Here is a 20412-nt window from a genome sequence, read left to right on the forward strand (position 1 = left end):
GGCTGTTAAAGCACTGACAAATAGAAAGTGGAGAGGTATGTAAGTTTTTCTTACGTGTGTTTCCACAGGTAATTTTGCTCTTTTATTTCGGGCAATATTTTGAAATTTTGGGTTCTGTCAGATATGTGGAGGCTCTTAATATTTCACACTGAAGCAGGGGAAAACAAAAAGGTCACCACTGCTACAAGTTTTGTGTGGCAGCGTCTCAAGTGGCAGTAATACTTTTTCGGGCTATTTTCTTATTTTAAGTGAAATTCCTCAAAAACAGGAGGGGAAGAACTGTTTCCCAGAATGCGTTTCAGCCTGGCTCTGTACCCACTGGAGATCATGCAATGGTTTTTACTGACTTGAGCAGCAGAGGACCAGGCCTTCTGCATGACTCTGTGAAACTGAGGTCCCTGCTTTACTGCCAGGAATTCATGAGCCTAACTTTTAATAATTGCTTTGAAAGTCTTAGCTTCAGACCATGATCTATTTAGAAGAAGTTGCATGAGAAACCAGCTATAGTGTCATGTTTAAACTCTTTGACCTTGTTTTCAAGTCCTTGTGAAGCAGAGCCCACCTCCAGCTTGTAGCTCTGGTCTTATTGATTATCATTTTGAGTCCTTCAGGCATTTTGCTGTGCCCAAAGCCCTGTTTGCTTTTCAGAATGAATAATGTGACATGACAGAGTGCTGCTGAAACGACTCTGTGCTCTCTAGGCTGTTAGCACGGGGCAGAGCCCTGCTCTTACACTGGTGTAGACCCACGTGGATAAATGGAGGGCTGGTGCATTTTTTCTCAGTAGAACCACTTGTCCAGTGTGTTAGCTGATCTCTAAACATAGGAGTCAAACACTTATCCTGGAGCGACTGATGCCTGGATTTTTCTGGTCAGAGCTCCGTGTCTGGGGAAGGACATGGCATGTCCAGGCTGCAGGACATGCATGAACCCTTCTGCCCTAATCATCCATCACTACAGGAGACAGGACAGTAGGTGGCATGAACCTTCACTGGGTCCACTTCACTGTTTTTCTGTTTACTGCCTGTGGAGAAACCTGTATAAATCTAGTTAGAATTTGGCATAGCTGGAGATGAAGGGCCTTGCTTCTTGGGTAAGGAAAGTGTGGTCTGCTGCTCCACTATCATCCTGCCCCAAATATATGAAATATGAGGTCTGATCACCTACCTGTAGTATGGTTCCAGAACTGTGGCAGCAAGAACAGGGGAAAGGATGTACACGTACTTTTTATGATACCTGCTTACCTACTGTTTCTTATCTCAGATAAAATGTGAGTCAAAATGTCTTCTGCTGAGCCTAATTTTTTATGGCTCCAGGCATAGCTAATTATACTGACTTAGCCCAGATCTGAGTTCTTCCCAGGCGTTTTGGTGCTGTTTCTTCTGTTTTGATTTATAAATTGTCTTTATTTTACTTTCCTACTACATGTCCCATATAATGTTTTTGCTCGCTGCCTTACTGAAGAGCTAGGAGCTGGTGTGACAGTGCTGTCACCAGATCCAAGGGAGAAAGGGAATTCATCCACCAGAGCCTTTGCTTTGAATGTCCAGCAATGCTTTCTCCTGACATCTGCCTCATAGGCTGTGTGAAATGGTCTCTTCTCCTCAGAAGGCTTTTTGCATGCTGCCACTTACTTATGGGCTTACCTGCAACCATCCTTGGGCTAAAGGACTTGTGAGGCTCAGGGATGGCTCCACAGCTCAGAGTGCTTTGGTTACTATGGCCTCCACCTTGCAGCAAGGAGTTTTCTGCCTTTTCCATTGATGTACCAGAACGAATTACAGTTATTCCATTTCAGTTCCGCCATTCCCTTCACTGTTGACTCAGTTTTTCTAACCTAAGCAACAAGTTCTGTGGGTGAAAGAAATCCATCTGCTGTAAATCATACAGTGTTGATTGTAGTAAGCAGGTGCCAATACTGCTATTAAGCCTGGGCTTGGGGGACCACCTCTGTTCAGGATACTTTAGAAATGCTACTTAATGAGCTCCCCAGGCATCCCATGGGGCCAATGGGTACAGTTTGCTTAGGAGGCAAGACTGCCAAGAGTAGGCAGCTCAGGCAAGGCCAGCTTTAACTAGGGTTAGAGCATGCTGTCTCTTCGTAGTGTTGCTTTTTTTCCTGATGTACTCACTCATTTTTTCTCTTTGGGTTTTTTTTTTTATGTAGGCATCTGGAAATTTTTTTTGTCAACAGACTTCTCCGGGAGATGAGTGTTGCTCACTCTTATGGTCCCTAGTGGAGGCTTACATTCAGCTCTATGTAAAATGGACTGAGAATGGGCTGAGAGCCACCTCCATGCCAGTTCCAGACCCTACCTTCTGCACTGGCTGAGGGCAGATACTGAGGGAAGAGGATAAAACCAGGAACCAGGTAGTGAGCAATACTTCCTTGGAAGAGTCTCTCAGCCTCCAACAACTTGCATCTCAGGGATTTCCTGAACCATGGTGCTAACACCTGGTAGATTTTCCTTCCTTTATTTTTCCTCTTCATTTTCTTTTTGAAGTCATGTAAGCCCTTAGAACCCACTGTGTTCTCAGGTGGGGAGTCTTGTTCTATAGCTGTGCATTTTGTGGAGAATCACCTTTTGCTCTTTTTCAACCTACCTCCTGCTTCCTTGATTTAATCACCTGTGGTTCTTGAGTCAGAAATGGTGAATATTTGTATTCTATGACACTGATATGTTTATAGGATCTTGTCAGTCATCTCTTCCATAGGATGATGGATCCGAGTTCACTTAGCCTTTCCTTGTATGAAAGGTGTTCCACAATTTTGACCAATCTTTTGGCTCTATTCCATGCCTTTTTCTTATTTTGCAAGAGCTTCAGTAAGGGAAATGGAGAACTACACTTAGTTTTCAAGACATGAGTGCAATATTGGTTTAGACACCGGTGTAATAACATAGCCTGTTCTCACCTTCCTTACAAAGTGTTTTGGTGTGCTGGTTATAGTCTTCTTAGGGCTTAAACTTGATGGAAATATTCATTAAATTTTTAGTCAGGCTTGTACAATTAATCCTCAGGACTTTGAGATCCTGACTTAGTGGGATTTCGGTAGTTCACAGACTGGCCATAGTCACTAGTAAGCATTTTATGAATACACCTGGAGATTACAATATCACATCTGACATAGTGTACAAGGAGATGCTGAGCAGATCTGTGATATCCTTGCCAACCATTGCAGTTGCACAGCTGTGATCATGGCTATGTCACTGCCATGACAGGGGATTAAGGCGTCAAATTGCAGTATGAGGTATGTCCATAGCAGAGGTGCCGTTGCAAAGCTACGCTGCCACAGCCATGCATGGCTGGCTGGGGCACAAAGTCTCTCATATCAGTCTGTGGCTGGTGCACTCAGTTTTGGGCCCCAGACCTGGGGGATGTGGTACTTCCATCATGCCATTCTTCACTGTCGATGAGACATGCTAGATGTATTTATCTGCCTGGACTGCTCTATGGTGGGTCACCCACAGACTGTGAGTTTCCGGCATGCATACTGCTCCTGGAGTGTTTCTTGCAGAGTAGATGCCACAATGAAGAAGGGAGAAGATGAGAGTCGAGGTTTGCTGTGTGCAATAGGCTAGGTCTTAGTCATGTGACAGTGGGTCCTCAAAAGGGTGGCTATGGAACAAAGCAAAATTATCCTTCTTTTTCACTCGGGGGAAAGGAAGGTGGCATGGATAGGCTGCCCTGGTGTGTAGTGTATCTAGTAAGTCCACCTCAGACCCAGCAAGGACATTCTCTAAGCCTGCTATGCTAACGCAGGATACCTTAATTCTCTGCTTTCTCATCAGGAGCTTTGTCCAGTGCTCCCCATTTCATCTGTGGTCAGCTGGGGTGGAGGCTGCCCTTCCTGCTTCTCCAGTCTCTGAGCAAGTGTGGCCATACATCTGAGTCACGATGGGCAAGATGGACAACACCTCCGTGGAGCTGAGCTCTCCCTCCGAAGTGAAGGAGGCAGCCCTGGAGGACCCAGAGCCTATCACTCCTGGGGCTCTGAGCACCAAGAAGAAGAAGGAGATCCCAGACAGAGGCTCCTGGAAGGGGAAATTTGACTTCTTGCTGTCCTGTGTGGGCTATGCTATTGGACTGGGTAATGTGTGGCGCTTCCCATATCTCTGTGGCAAGAATGGAGGAGGTGAGAGAAATGCACAGCACCTGTGGTCATCACTGAGCAGCCTTGATGCCTGACCAGGCTTTGGTTTGGTGTGGGTCCAGGCAAGCAGCCGGTCTCATACCTGAGTTCTCCCTCATGATGTGAATTACTAAGCTTCAGGAGACTAGTTCCCATGGTCTGTGGGCTTCACTAGCAAGTGCAAGTAGAAGAATCAGCCCTCAAAAATATAACAAGTTTGAGTTTTGTCAGTTAACACTGGCTTTTAGAATTCCTTTTATTATTACACCATTACATCCTTTTCCTACCAGTCCTGTGCCAAGATCTTGCCAAAGCATTGCAAGACTAGAGGAAGACAGGCAGATGGGGAAACAGTGTTGGGCTAGAAGTCAAGTGATCTGGGGAATCAGCTCCCTGCCCAGCTACAGACTTTCTGCATGTTTTAATTAAGTCAGAAAATACAGTCTTATGCCCCAGCCCCCCTCTAAAATGGTGCTATTTCTCCAGCCTTGTCAGGGAGATGCTTTTCTGGAGAGGAGTATGGGCTGCTTTGGTGTCAGTAGAGCAGAGGCTCTTTCTTCTCCCCTCCCCTCATCCCTCAACTCTCCCGCTGTTTGTGCCTGTTACTAAAATAACCTCCCCACCCCTGGCCCTTGAGAAGCTGTTTACCTCCTTGAACCATTTCTCAAATTTCCCACACAAGTCCAAACCCCTTCTCCTCCCCTTTAACACCGTATATATAATTTTATTATTTCCTGCTGGTCTTCCTATATTTCTCTTTACTTCCCTCTTAGGTCTTCACCACCCAGAGTCCCTGTTCCCAGTGCCACGTTCATTCATGCTGATCTGAGGGTATCTTCTCACATTTCATCTCCATGTCTTTTTTTCTGTTCCTTTTGCCTTGAATTACCTTTTCAAAACCTGCTTTGTCTTTGCTCTCATGACTCCCCCTCGTATCACCAGCCCACTTCTGCTGTCCATGCTGTAGGTGGTGTAAAATGCTCTTCTCCTCCTATGCTCGGAAAGAGAAAACAGGTCTAGTTCCTTGAAGCTGTCTATCCATGTGGCTTCACGGCATTTAGGAGAATCTTGGCCCTATCTCTGAAGCACGTGGAGTGAGTCCTAGTGGGAGACTGGACAGTTATCCATTTTGACAAGAAAATTTCAAACTTACTATGTCATTTTGTGCAGAGGCGTGAGTGTGTGGCTGACTTGGGTAAGGTTTATGGGAACCAACCAGGTCTACGCATGAGACCCTGTGCCACCACCACCAGAGCTAGGGTGCAAGTCTGCCATTTTTACCTAGCCGCTCTCTGGCACCTGACTGCACTACCCCTCCTCTTACAACATTAGCCCCGTGGCTAAGTCCCAGCAGTATTTTTTAGCCCAGTCTCTGCCCTGTGATTGCTGCACCATTCTAACACATCAGATCATGCTGCCCATGGCTCTGTCTCCTGAGCCACATAAAAGTGTGGATGACAATAGCTATAATTAGATGAAGGGTGTTTTGAAGCTAAAATCAATCCTATTTATAAAGTCAGCTGAGACCCTAGGATGGAGGATACTGTGGAGGTGCAGAACACTATTATTAGCATTAGCAATGGCACACAGAGTAATCTCTGCCCCAGCAGCTACAAGCACACAGAGGGATCAGCCAGCTGCAAGCGAAAACGCCAAACAGATGAAAAGTTGGAATTGGTGCCTGTCTCTTCTCAGATGCCCTGTTTCATCTACTGGTTCATGCTGTTCATGGTAGCCTGTATCGCTGGTTCTTCTCACCCCAATCTGCTCTGGCTGTTTGCAGACAAAATTATTCCCACAGCCGGCAATAACGAGCAGCAAGTGGAGGCTGCTGATGCTGGAGACAGGCAGGAGAGCTGACGCACAAAAGCGTCACTGGGAGCTGATGGGGAGCAGCAAGGAAGGGTCGCACGGCATCTGATTCACAATTGGGTGGGCACCATCTTGGCTCTACCCCGATGGAGGCGCCTCCAGAGTAGAGCAGACTGTGGGTGGGACTCTAATTTTAGCGTCCTGTATGTGCGCTGCTCAGAGCACGGTTGTGTGGGCTGCTTCCATTACGCACAGGCAAATTGAACTGAATGGAAATATTGTCATCTCACTTACCGCTGTCACATTGTATCAGCTCATGGCTGATTTGCTCCGCATTGTAATTGGGCACATAATTAGGGGATATTCAGCAGCCCAGCGCAAGGCCCATCCGCTACGGGGAGTGGGCTTTACTCAAAGTGATGCCTGGGCTCCATGCTGACTCTGCGCACAGCTTAATGTGCCCATCTATGACTAACACTCCAGCCGCTACACCGATTTCTAACCTCATGCAGTCCTCCTGATGTCAACAGCATTTTACTAACCTCTAAACTTACTCTAAGTGCAGGTCAGTAGGTGCTAAAAATTGTGAGATCCTGGGCTCGAATGACTTGGGAAAAGCACATTTATTTAAGTAAGCGTCATGCGTTTCTCATTTACATGTCAAGACTCCAAGCAATGGCATGGAACAGCTTTCAATGCTCAACTTCTGATTTGTGGGCAGTGTTCACTGTTTTAGCTATTAATTACTATTTCTTACTGTTCGGCATTAGGAGCTAGAGATGGAAGGCAGAGATTTGGGGCTGCACAGTGAGTGCCAGGCACTGTGTGATCCTTCCCTGCCTCCAAGGCCTGGTACCCTGAGCAGGCAAGGCAGGACCAGCACCATCACCCCTTTGACCCATGGACTTTGGAGACAGGTTTGAGCTCTCCCAAGGTCATACACAACCATTTGTACCAGGCCCAGGAACTAAATCAAACCTTCCAGGAGTCCATCCAGGGGCAGAGATTATCCCTCTCTCTCTGTGCGGAGGATTTAGGCACAGGCATGCAAATTTTAGATGCAAATTTCCAGTGATTTCACCTCTGGCTGTGTGACACCCTGTGCCTGCTCAGGGACCTGACCCTCCAGAGTGGCAGTGCCATTGCTAACAGCCCTCACTTCAAGGTTGCAGTCTGGTTTGTAGCTTTTTGTCTAATCTAAAAGATTTTTGTCAAGTCAGGATAAATGACATGAGTCCAAATGTTTGTCTGCTTCTTTTTTTTCTCAATAGTATAATAAATTTTTTCACCTATAAACCTTCCTGGCCTGCTGTAGATGAAAAAATGCAGGGTTGACAGGGCTGTGGCCAAATTTCATGAGCTGCTTACAACGTAAGTGAACCAGAGGCAGTGACTGCTGATAAGCTCAGTCTCCAGACACAATGGTAGCAAGGTAGCATCTGTATCCTCGGAGCAGGCTATGGCTTCCCACAGGGCTCCTGCAGGGCTGGACCTGTCTTAGCCTTGCAGGCTGTAGTGGCTAGTGAGAATGCAGGGGAGGATGCTGAATGGGAAGCGCTCCTCCCACAGCGATGCTCAAAGCTGTTCGCTCTCCCATGCCAGGCTGCTGGTGAAGCTGACAGCCTGCGCTTCCATGCCAGCTTGCAATTTAGATTCATGGTCATCAAGCTGCTAGCCTGGAGCATATTTTCTCCCTGCCACCTGCTGCCATCTCCTCTTGCATGCTGCCTCCCACGGACTCCCACACCAGGTGCTGGCGCCTGCCTCTCCCAGCTGGACTCAGCTCCCTGCTTGGCAGGCAGGCAGCCCCAGCTGGGTGTCCACTGAGCCAGCATCCCTGGCTATGCCTCACTGCTTCTCTGCCCTTGGAGAGCAGCTGCTGGAGCCTGGCTTTGCCAGGTGCAAGCTGAGCTGCCGCACTCCGGAGTGGATTTGCTTGTTGGCTCTGTGTTTGCTTTCCCACTAATGCGTGGAGGAGAAGACTCAGACTGACAGCTCGGACCTCTGGCTAGTGCAGAAACTATTGCTGTTCTGGACATGGCCAGCTGCTTCTGAGCAAACAGAGAGTTTCCTCTCTCTACCCAACTATCATCTTTCTGCAACAGTCTGTTTACCTCTGGAACAATGGCATGCTCCAGCACACACGTGAGGAAGCTGGAAAATGAGCTTTGTCCAAAATTCTAGAAATCAGATGTCCTGAACATTACATCCTTTAAATCACATCGAGGCTCTCCTATTGTACTTGCTCTTCTAATAACAGAGTGAAAAGAATGTCTATACTGAATGGCTGCACTACCTCATTTCTAATGATGAGATGATCTCCATGGGGTCCCTAGAAAGGAATAATGTTTTCACCAGTCATCTTAAGAGTAAAACCAAGAGGAGGGATGAGGAGGTGTATAGGGCTGTTATAAGAGCAAATACAGTCTAAGTTTCCTTAAAATACAGTTTAAGTTTCCTTAAAGACTGAAATAGCTATAAACAAAGTAAATAGTGGCCAATGCTAAGTATTCCTGTACCCTTTTACCCCAGATGAAGAACTGGGAGCTGCTGCAGAACACATCAACAAGAACAACTTACCAATGTCAGTGTCTAGGCTTCTGAGTTCATTGTCAGATTTGGCTTAGCATGGCCTAAAATCAAGCAAGACCCATACATAATGATGCCAGTATATATGTATATATATGATACAGATATATCCATACTGGTAGCAACAGGTAAGAGGAAGTCAGTGATGATGTCAACGGGAGACCTACTAAATACACCAACTCCATCTGCAAACTGTCACCTCGGAGCAAGTCTGGTCCTCATCATGTGGGTGCTGTGGAGTGGCAAGCTGCAGCTGGAAGCATTTACTTCTTGGTAAAAGGGGAAGCCATCTGATAACATTGATCTTTCTTTCAGGGGCTTTCCTCATTCCCTATTTCCTGACTCTGGTGTTTGCTGGAATTCCTCTCTTCTTGCTGGAAACCGCTCTGGGCCAGTATACCTCTGTCGGAGGACTGGGAGTATGGAAATTAGCACCCATGTTTAAAGGTACTGTAGCATAAGTTTGTGAAGGTGATGGCACATAACTACAGACAAACACCCTTCAACGGTGTTTTGGGAAGCAAATCAGCCAAATCCTGGGGACTGGAATGGGGTGGCAGATGAGGGGAGTTTTTTATTTCTGTCTTTATCAAACTGTCATTGATGCTGATGACCTCAGTCATTAACAACACTGTGCTCTGTTCAAGCAGTCTTGTGTAGTCGCAAGGCACTTTATTGCAGCAGAACTGCAATGAAGGGTCTCTGGTTGCAGAAGATCTGCCCCAACACTCCTCATGTGGGCTCACTTCAATTGCATGGGAAAGCTGTAGGTAGGGAATGCAAACCTGTTGCCATGTCTGGAGCAGCATCACTCTGGAAACTAGTGGTGAAATACCCTGGATGTAGGAAAGAGCAATTCTGCCATCAAAGTGACTAGACCATTGGTTTATGGAGCTCTGTCCCTAAAGTACCTGTAGCATACTGAAATGTAACACTGCTAATCTATTAGAAATGAGTGGCTGAGATATGTGAGGGAATAAGCCTTCCTTGCTGACTAGTTCAGTGTAGGTGCTGCATCAGGTGCTGTGTTGATGAACTTGTTTTCTTTTTCTGGCTTTGCCATAAAACTCATTGTAGTATTAGTTGGGCATCAGTCACCAGGATTGATGCTGCTCTCTGCCTTCATTCACAGGAGTGGGGCTGGCAGCTGTGGTCCTCTCCTTCTGGCTGAACATCTACTACATTGTCATCATTGCATGGGCTCTCTACTATCTCTTCAACTCTTTTACCACGGTGAGTCACAGACCTATCTACAACATGGCATTGGCTGTGTTCTGGGTCTTTATTCCTTTCTTTATGGGCAGGTGAGTTCTTCATACCACAAAACACACACTAGCTGCTTGTAGTTCATGCAAAGAGCCTTTGTCAGCACACTTCCTAAAGAGGCTCATCATCCCTGGAGGCAGTTGTGTGTTGCTCGTGGATACCGATGCTTGTCCTCTACTGAGGATGGACATCTGGAAGGTCTAGTCCCATCCCCTTACTGGGAAGTGTTTCCTACTCCTTCCCTGTCTCTGGTGTATTTCTAAATCTGTGCAAATCTAAGAGCTGTGTATTTCCACAACTGGTTTTGTCACAACATGTTCTTATTACCCAGAACTTAGTCCTGACCTTAATTAGCCTTTATTTATGCTTCTCTTGATAAATGAAATCCTGGGGATTTTTTTCCTGCTGGGAAAAATTATTCAGAAAACATTTAGACATCTGCTTGTGGCTGTTCCTTAGCAAGTATTTTGTTGTTGTGGTTTCTAGAGGGTTTGTCTCCCATAGCAGGGTCTTCTAATGCATAAGGTTAGAACCACGCATCACATTCACTTGTTGGTAGCTGAATGATTTATTTCAACAGCTGTAAAGAGCTCCTTTAACTTATCCTTCTGAGCAACCTGCAGTCTTGAATACATCAACCCCATGCTTCACATGGGATCTTTTTTCATTTAATTTAGCTATAATTTAGCTATAACCCTGAAGTGCTGATGTGAATTCTGTACATCCAGTTTCACTTTTTATTTGATCAAAAATCTCAAATATCTGTCAAGACTTTTGCTAAAATATTCTGTTTGGCATTCTCAGTGGTACTTCTACCACCAATACCCACTGTAGGTTCCTGAGTCCAGTGTAAAATTGTCAGTCATACATGATTCGGAAATTCCGAAATGAACAAAAGTCTGCCCCAAAGGTACTCATAACAGTTACAGATTGGGTAGGATGCATCTTAAGATGAGGCTTTCAGGTGTCACAGATGCAACTGGTGACAGTGCTCATCTCTACACAGGTAGATGCAGGTGTTTGGCTCAAGGCCTTTTATTTTACCAGAGATAAAAATACATATAATAAATAAAATAAATAAATAAATAAATAAATAAGCTAGTCTGATGCAGATCCCTTGTCCTTCCAACATATCACTGGGAGAATTTTGAACCTCATTAGGAGTCCAGCTTGCTTTCTGCAGTTTCTGTCCTCTGAAATTCAGAGGAAATGGAGCAGCAACAAACTGTTCCTCTGCCTGTCCGTCCTTATAAGAGCCGTGCAATGTCTGTGACGTGTGGAATGCTTGGTTTAAGGGCTGCTGTGCGGAGCTGCTTGAGCCATTGCATTTGCTTCAGTGCAATTAGCAAGTTCACAATGAAATCACTGGGTGGGTGCAAACAGCCTGCCCATCCACAGCCCTTCTTCTGCCAAGCCAAATTGCACCTTAGGAGGGAATCTTCTGCTGGAGTGAATTGATTTAGATGAGGAATAAAGATAGCACTCAAAGGCACCAATCCTACAAAGCTCTTAAAACACAGACCGTATTTGTAAAGAGGTCTATGTTCATGGATGAATAGGTATGGATACAAATACCTTCTTAAATTTTTGTTGACCTGGAGCCTGAGGTCTAATCTGCAGAGAGAAATAATCCAGAATAGCCGTTCTGAATATATCTACATGCACTGCACTCAGGAAATAAGATTGCTGAGCTTGGAGACATATCTGAGCTGCTCACACTGGGCTACTTTGGCCATGACACAACATGGCATGGGTGAGTTGGCCCCCATGCTCACACAGGCCTTGATGCTGCAGTTCATCGCTCACAGCACCAGAGCTGATTGTATTAAATCTGTAGTGATGTGCTGCCATCACATTGCTACCCACAGTGTAAGCATAACCCAGGAATCCCTTTGTGCTGCCAATAAATTGGGCAGGGAACAACATGAAGTAGTTACCGTGCTTTGAATTTACTTCTGGGTTTATGTTACAGTAGTTTATTCGTATAGACAAGCTGATAGCCTCCATTCTCAATGCAACGTTGCTTTTTAAGCATTGAGGCTTGGTATAAATGAGAGATAGGAAACAAATCTGTGTTTATTATTTGTGTAGAAAATTCCAACCACTTGTTGAGTGCAGCTAGCCAAAAGCCGTAATGATTACAAACACAATATTCCCCTGGAGCTATTTTGATTGGTGGCTGTTTTAATTAGTAACTGTTAATTACCAACAGTTAATTGGAAATGGCTTTCTATCTGGGGAATTGCTAGCATTTTATTAGAACTACAGCACTGCCCTAATCACGTCATGATATTGTTTCCTGGAAAATCTGTGTCACAGTTTATCATTATTTTGGAAAGTTGTTTCATGCTTTGGGCTGTACAGTTCCTGCCCATCCAGAGGAGACACTCTGCCTCTTGGTAAACAAAACCCAAAATGTGTTTCAGTTTAAAAGCAGCCAAATTTCTCTTCTCATTGATGCTCTTCAGAGATGTCACATTAATGATAACCTGCTGTGCTTGTGCTGGTGCAGGACCTGCCATGGCAGAGCTGCGGGAATGCCTGGAACACTGACCGCTGCTTCTCCAACTACTCCCTGAGTGACACGACCAACCTCACCAGCGCCGTCACCGAGTTCTGGGAGTACGTCCACATAAAGCCTATACTAGGTTTCTTGTCCTCACCGTGGCCATCGCACCTGCTTGCCAGGGCTGTGGCCATGCCTGCCAGCACCTTTGCTTGGCCAGCCTTGGCAGGAGAGGGGTCAGAACTGGCCATTGGCCAGTGTGGGCATGGGCATGGTGTGCACTATGCAGCCACAGGTCAGATGGATAGAGGGAATAATAGCCTCTCCACTTCCCGTCTCCTTTCTTTATCCCATTACAATAAGCCTCAGGTCTCTTTAGGGCTTTGTGTTTTTTCATGCTTGTCTGCACCTAGCCCTTCACCCCCCAGTTGCCTGCAGGATCTCCAGTTCCTCTGCCCCCAAGGTTTGACTTTTCCCTTAACACAACCTCTCTGACCCTAGGAGGAACATGCACCAGATGTCCGGGGGCCTGGGGGAGCCCGGCACTCTCCGCTGGCCCCTGGCTGGCACACTGGCTTTGGCCTGGCTGCTGGTCTACTTCTCCATCTGGAAAGGCGTGGAGTGGACGGGCAAGGTATGGAACAAGGACTGGGTGTTTCAGTGCTGCCTCTCATTGCGATGCTTGGGTCTTGGCTGTTGAAATGTCCCCTGGAATCAATTTTGTTTGAGTGGCTATAAGTAAGTTTATGGTGTTTTGAGGCAGAATCACAGTAGATGCTATTAAATTCCTGACATTTACCTTTTGTGCTTGTAAAATTTGCTACTGTGTTTATGGTAATTTTTATTCAAGGCATAGAGAATAACTCTTCCCTGTAAAGCCACAAATCTGAGGGGTTGGTCTCTCTGAAGGACTTGGGAAGGGATTTTTGGAGATTACTTAACATTTCGTGCCTCAGGACAGCCCTTTGAGAGAGCAACACTTCTTCTGGGCTCCCCATTTTGAAAATCAAGGTCTCTTAAAACGATGCTGATGGAAAAAACCTCGCCACCCCTTTTGAAAATTTTCTTGCTGCCCTTCAGCTATTGGAGAGAGACTTTCAGATCAGAAGCACGTTGTTATTCACTGTGTAACATTTCAGGCTAGCAAAGCAGAAAGGTAATTGCTTAGTTTAGTGAAACAACAATTCTGAGATACTGAAATGTGTTATTTAGAGCACAGCATGGTGTAGTGGGACAGTATTAGGAAAGGAATAATCTGGAGCAGAGATCAGAAAGAAGCACTTCAGGCACAGGTTACTTAAGCTGTTAACTTCCCTGGTGGCTTTCAAACAGTTTTTAGCTGTGCAGATGGAGCAAACCAATGTTGATTGCCAATATGGGCCCCATGACGAGGGACGGCATGTACCTGGGAGTCCCTACAATGGTGCAGAAAAGAAAGTGGTGGAGTCAAGACATTGCTTGATGCACTGGACTAGAGAAACACCAGCTTTAGCTCTGCAAAATAAGGTTATGATGACTTAAAGGGATTACTTCTGTGGACTAAATATATCCCTGTGCAATTCCCTTCTCTTTGGGCAATTCGTCCAGAGTTCAGCCTGCTACTTTTGTGATTAGTGTGTCCTTGCGTGTCATTGGCAGTGAGAAACTTCAAACAGCCAGAAATGTTACTAGCGTGGGAACCGGGGACAGAAAACACAAGGAAATGTTGCCAATAGCAGCAGTGTATGGGAAGCCCATTAGCCCTTGTAGGAGGAAAGAGCGGATCCCATGCCACCACAGGCAGGAAAGCTCCTAGGCACTGAGAGCTTCTTTTCCATGGTGTCTTTCACAGGTTGTGTATTTCTCGGCCACCTACCCCTATTTCATGCTCTTCATCCTCTTCTTCCGGGGAGTCACGTTGCCAGGAGCCAAGGAGGGGATCCTCTTCTACCTCACACCTGACTTCAGAAAGCTCACCGACTCTGAGGTTGGTAGCCTAGTTAGGAAGGCTCTTACCTCCTGATTGTCTCCTTATTAGTCTTCTTAGGCACCTTCCTTGAATATTTTAAGTGTTAAAAATAAACCAGAATAGTTCCCTATCCAAACAGTCATGACCCTGATGGGCTGAGACAAAGCTGAAGGGCAGGCCCGTCATGGGTAGAAATCCATGCAGCAGCTCTGCTGTACTGTAGCAGGGTTATTCATACAGTGGGGTGGGTAAAAAAATAATCCATCGAAGGAGCCTGCCCTCCAGAGCCTCATTTCTCTGTCCCACGGTTGGTGGTTTGGCCTTGGCTTGCTGTTCTCAGAGAAAGTAGAATGCAGTGACACTGGCGTGGAGGGCTCGGAAGCAGCACAAGTGCAAGAGTACAAGCAGCAGCAATTTTTGGAAGTGCTTAAATGGCAAACAGTGGCCAGTAACATTGCTTTGGCCAGAGGAAACACAGGTGACACACAGGAGAAGCAGGAATGCTTGCAAATGCACAGTTTTTCAGGTGAAAGAGACACTACCTTTTGCAGCAGCAATGCCTCTGTGGCTCCAGAGGTCACCAGTCATGTGTGAGCAGGGACAACTGGACAGCCATCTTTTCCCAAGGTGTCCCAATGATCCCTCTCGCAGGAAACTCACTGCAACTCTTCTGCAAGCTGCATTGTCTCTAGTGCTGGAAATGGGGCTTTCAAGGTGAGAAGAGCTGTTTAAATACTATGCAATTAAGAAATGAATAGTCTGTCCCCATTTCATGTGCCTTCTAGGCTTTAAGGCACTGGGAACAGCGTTGCAAGCTGTTCTCTAGAGTTGTTTACACAAGAAAATACATGCTTGAAAATGAGAGACAGGCTAACAGAAGAGCAACACAGTGGGTGAGTGTGGGACATGGTGCTCCGGGGGGAGCAGCACCCCTTGGTGGGGGGCTGTCATAAAGCGAGTGGACACAGGCACATGTTTAGATGATGCTCAAGTCCTTTCTGACCTACACCAGAGACTAAACGACACAGACCAGAAGATAGAATGCATGACCTTTCATCCATCCCCATCCATCCCTGAAACCAGCCTCAAACCATGCATTTTGAAGGGATGGGGATGTGCATCTGGTCCTGGGCCAGGCTGCAGTCTTGATACACTTGCCGTCTAGGGAGGATGCAGACCCCCTGCTCCTCCTCCTCCTCCTTGAAGAAGCATTACTTCCTCCCAACACTGCAGGCAGGAGAGGCAAGTAACTCAGTGCCCTGTGTTAAAGAGTCCCAGCAGCCTGGTTCCCATGGGAGACTGAGGTGCAAGGGCCCCGACAACTCCGAAGAGCTGTGAGATGTGCAGTGGCTTCAGGACACGGTGTGCTCTGGCTGCATCTGTATGACACAAATGCATAGAATCACCACCCGGTAGGCAAAATGGAGCTGAATGAGCCATCTCCATTACTCTTCTCTGCCTGCGCCACCATCTGAGCCCTAAAGGCAGATGTTCAGAAAGGCATGGAAAAAAAGTCTCTTACTTAGGCGTGTTCAGAGTGTTTGGGAGTCAGCATAGCTACAGGTTTCAAGGTGGGTCCTGTGATGCTTCCAGTCACTAGCCCAAACATTTCCTTGGAGCTTGGGTTAGAAACCAGTACTAAAGCCTCCCATGACTCCTGAGTGCCTGCAGGTCCTGATCACCCCGGTGAGCTGGATGGCCAAGCCCATAGCCCCCTCTGCATCCAGCCCCCCCCCAACATGCCTGCACTGAGCTGCTGCAGTGGAGGTATCTCCAGCTTGGAATTCCTCCCACTGCATTCCTCTCCCGGCTCCTTCTTTGCAGGTCTGGATGGATGCAGCCACGCAGATCTTCTTCTCTTATGGCCTGGGGCTGGGGTCCCTGATTGCACTGGGGAGCTACAACACTTTCCACAACAATGTCTACAGGTCTGTTGTGTCTTTTTCCAGCCTCCTGCATAGTAGCAAGTGCTCACGGGTGAGGGAGGGGGTCACCGGGGTGCCTTATCCCTTATGCACCTTCACTGACAACATGCAGCCTAAGGCACACTACAGTCGTTGCAGTGGGGCTCCCCTGCCTGCAGGACATCTAACACTTCACCTGCACTATGGTGACCCTCTCCATGGTGCAGGGACTGCTCTTGGCAAGACTTGGCCTTTTGTTGACCCCACCCTTTGCTTCTGACCTCTTGGTAGGGAACTGCAGATGGTTTGTTTTTTTTCTTTCTCTGTTCCAGAGACTCTATTATTGTCTGCTGTATAAACTCGACCACAAGCATATTTGCTGGATTTGTTATTTTCTCTATTGTTGGCTTCATGTCGCACATTACGAAGAAGTCGATCTCCGAACTGGCCTCCTCAGGTAAGCAGAAATCCAACTTCAGATGGGACAGCTACCTTTGAGACCAATTTGTCAGTGAGCATGGCATGCTCCCAGGCCTTTCCTGACTGGGACCCAAGCGTGCAACCCTCTTTGCATAGCCTCCCACCAAGATGGGTTTCGCGTACCTGTGGCTGATGTTCATTGCACTCTAGCTGCAAGAGGCACCTCTGCCTTCTTTTAATGTTGCCCTTGTTTTACTGCTGAAGTATTATGTGCTTTTGCTGAAGTGAAATATTTAGGCCATTTGTTTTACGAAACCTTCCCATGGAGAATAGACGCTGCTTAAGTTTTCAGTAGATGTAATCTAAATTTGGAGTCCCTTTTCCTTGCAAAATTTTGAAATTGTAATCTCAGAATAATTTTTTAACCAAGACAGGACTGTACCTTTTTGCACAAAGACATATTTTGAAATTACTGTCTTCCCAGAGAAACCTTTTATCTCAAGAAACAGCATTTTGTGATAAAAAAAAAAAAAAGACATCAAGAAAGTTATAACCAGCTCCGAATAACTGTTTATTTTTCTAGCAAAGTGCTCCAGCTCCGCTTGGTAGCAGTAGTTTGAGGACTTTCTTCCTCCAAGGAGAGAAAAGGCAAAGTGTTTCTCCAGTCATTCCTGCCTCCCCATCCTATCACAGGGCACCTCCCCTGCATTGGTGTGTCATGGGCAAAGGCTCAGGGGTTTCTGGCTCCTATATTAAATACCTGCAATTATTGACTGTGATCATTGTCTCTCTGTTCAACTGTGGCCCTTAGCTCAGATCTTCCATCAAGTACTTTATATATGTGGACTCATTCCTCTTTTCACTGCTGCAGGCCCTGGACTGGCTTTCCTCGCCTACCCACAGGTTGTCACACAGCTGCCTCTATCCCCACTCTGGTCGATTCTCTTCTTCTCCATGCTGATGATGTTGGGTCTGGATAGTCAGGTGAGGCGACCCAGGAACAAAGTAGAGTAAGACACAAAGATATCTACAGATCTGATGGTGGTGTCCCCTTCTGCACCTTGGGACAGTGCTGAGCAGGGTATTTTCTTACCCTTCATGGTGAGAAGCAGCTGCATAAAACAAAACCTCCCATATGTTCATCGTCTCTGCTCTCCTCCTTGGTGCAGGCATATACTGCAAGTGCAGCAGTATCTGGCCATTACCCAATGCACCAGTCCTTGTCCTGCTGCCAATTAAAAATAAAGAGTAATAATCAACTTCCAGCAGACCAGCAGAACCAGTCAGCCTTATAACGTAATCACCACTTCTCTGCAAGAGGATCTTTGGAAAGCTTTTCTCCAATCAGCTCAATTTTTGGTTCTAGTGATGTGCCAGTGCTGCTGTGTGGGCACAGCTTGTCTCCATCTTGCTGGGCAACCCAGGCAGCTGAGCTCACAGGCTCCAAGTTGAGTTAGTGGGAAATTATCACTGCCAAAATGCTTTGGGAAAGGGAAAAAAGGAAAAAGATTTCTTTCCAGTAGTAATGGCTTTGTTCTTGTAAGACGTAATTCCTCTCACTCCTAGAACAGGTATGTGAAATAAGGGAAATCAGTATTAACTTTTCATTTCATGCCTGCATGATAATAATTTGTGGCCATTGCAGTTTCCTTCATATTTTGTGAGCAACAGTTTGGATGCTTTGGCTCTTCTTACTATGTCACCTTGATCAAACTGCATTTCCTATGAAGCAAGAAAATGTCATTGCTATTTTACTGTCATAGGTTAGGGTAAAAAGTCTCCATCTTCTCTACTCCCAGGAGCTGGGAGGAGCATTTCTGCACAAGGTACCATTCTCCAGCCAGACCCGGTGTTCTGGCACAGTATCAACAGATTGCACTGAGAAATGCAGCGATGCAGCATTTGAATTAGGGCTCTTCCATGGTGTCAAGATGATGGTTTGATGTAGCATTTTAGCATTGCTGTTGATAAAAAATATGTCCCTGAGCAGAGTTGAAGCACCTGGCCTGGTCTGTAGGTGAGCAGGAGTAGATCCTGGCAGAATAAAGGAGCCATGCCTTAGGAAAGGCTGGTGCCAGGGTACCCTGACTTCTTTGTCATCAGATAAATCTTACAAGATATTTGGGGGGGAAGTCGCTTTATGTAGCAAAACATCTCTACCTTGTTCCCCTCAGAACCCTCACAAACAGCAAAAAAAATCATAGTAGCTATTTTTTAAACAGATTTTTCCCTGATAATTCAGCATAAAAGTAGATACCCGCTGAAGCAGTTAATTGCAACGTGCCTCTCTTTTGGGTGCATCAAAAGCAAAGGCTCCTTCAAAAGCCTGTGCCGGGTCTGTCACATCCTTCCTGTGCCCCCATGCTTTTTGCCTGCAGTGCAAGCCACTGGTACAAGATTGAATGTCACACCTGGTTTCCAGGAAAACCTAATCAACAAAATTTGATTTTCAGTTACGGCATACTCCTGTAACACATCACAAAAACTCACGACTGCATTCCCACAGACATTACTTGGCAAATAATTTCAAATAACAACTAAATGTTCCAAAAGAAGCTAGATTTACAGAAAGAAAAACCACCCTCCACAGATTATTCACTTAGCACTGCTAAATAATTAGAGACCTGACAATAAGCCCTCTAAGCACTGCATGGAATATATTTGCTGCATTTGCTTCTGAAATACCGTTTCAAATGCTCCAGGTCCCTTCTGACAGCTAGTCTCAGAGGGCAGGCAGTCTGGGGGGACTATCATTGCCCAGGGGTGCGTAGGGGGAAATGAAGTATCAAAAGGAAAAGAAAGCTTCCAAAAAGGCACAGATAAATACGCATGAAGAAGCTTTCTATCTGCATGCTGGAGCTCTGATTCAATCACGCACGCCATTAACAGCATGACAGCTTATGCATATAAAACAACACAGGCTGCAACAATGGCTGCAACTGCACAGGCATTTTGAAGCATCCAGTTTTAAAAAGGAAAAAGAAAAAATGAAGAGAGATGGTTTTGCTATGTGCTCTTTAAATACTGCTTGCAGAATTTGCAGATGAGCAGTCATTTTTCATTTGGGTCAGCAGCCCAGTCCAAGAGGTACAGCAGAGCCACAGGGCCCTTCCTTGCACCCTGCACATCCAGGGCTGCTGGGCTGTGGCTGCCCCTTGTCGCTAGCTGGGCATGGGTCTGTAGGCACGGTGGAGGTGCTTGGAAGGAAGGAAAAAAGGGCTGAAATCTGCATTTGCAATGTAATAACAAGCCCTAACCCCTTAAGGATTGTGGGAGTAAGTCCACCTGTATCCTTTAGCTTTGATAGTGAGTCGTTTGCAGACACAGCACAGTCATATCAGCCTCTTTCTGCCAGGGTGCTCATCTCATCTGCAGTTACTTGAACAGGATAAACGACCTATATTGATAGACACGTGCCTCCCTCCTGTGCCCCCACTTGCCACTGGTGTGCCTTACTGTTCACTCTGCCTCTCATCCGTCCGGGCTTTAGGTCTCTTGCGTCTCGACCCTCTTGCATAATATGCTAATACTTTCTTTTAACCTACCAGTTTCCAGGTCAGATATTTTCTCCCCAGGGGAGCCAGAAAGCCTTGTGACTGCAAGCCTGTGTCTATCCCATGTGAGGCCGCCTCCCACAGGTTATTCATGAGGATTTCCTGCTGTCAGCAGTGATACCCACTCTGGTGTCTCTCTGCTGCATATCTGGCAACTGCGGTCGAACCCGCACAGGCCCATGGGTCCTGGTCAAGGTGCTCTGCGTGGCCAGGGAGGGAATAGCAAGCCCCTTACACTGAGAGAGAGACTTTCCTTCAGGCTGAGGTGCCACATATATTGA

At 46.4% G+C, this 20412-nt stretch overlaps 1 protein-coding gene across 2 annotated transcripts in view; it reads left to right on the plus strand.

Moving 5' to 3' along the window:
• LOC104056358 (sodium- and chloride-dependent GABA transporter 1) overlaps window positions 1-20412 on the plus strand; it is a 37905-nt gene that overhangs the window by 5643 nt on the left and 11850 nt on the right. The window contains exons 2-10 of one of the 2 annotated variants that reach the window (XM_009557609.2): window positions 3792-4135; window positions 8849-8980; window positions 9666-9766; window positions 12312-12421; window positions 12807-12939; window positions 14137-14271; window positions 16078-16181; window positions 16490-16614; window positions 17449-17561. In XM_009557609.2, the coding sequence (XP_009555904.2) occupies window positions 3898-4135; window positions 8849-8980; window positions 9666-9766; window positions 12312-12421; window positions 12807-12939; window positions 14137-14271; window positions 16078-16181; window positions 16490-16614; window positions 17449-17561 (1191 nt within the window). In that variant the 5' untranslated portion in view covers window positions 3792-3897. The remainder of the gene's footprint in view (window positions 1-3791; window positions 4136-8848; window positions 8981-9665; window positions 9767-12311; window positions 12422-12806; window positions 12940-14136; window positions 14272-16077; window positions 16182-16489; window positions 16615-17448; window positions 17562-20412) is intronic. The other variant, XM_054062352.1, reaches the window with a different exon arrangement.

The sequence above is a fragment of the Cuculus canorus genome, chromosome 1 (assembly GCF_017976375.1).
Source record: "Cuculus canorus isolate bCucCan1 chromosome 1, bCucCan1.pri, whole genome shotgun sequence".
NCBI classification, from domain to species: Eukaryota; Metazoa; Chordata; class Aves; order Cuculiformes; family Cuculidae; genus Cuculus; species Cuculus canorus.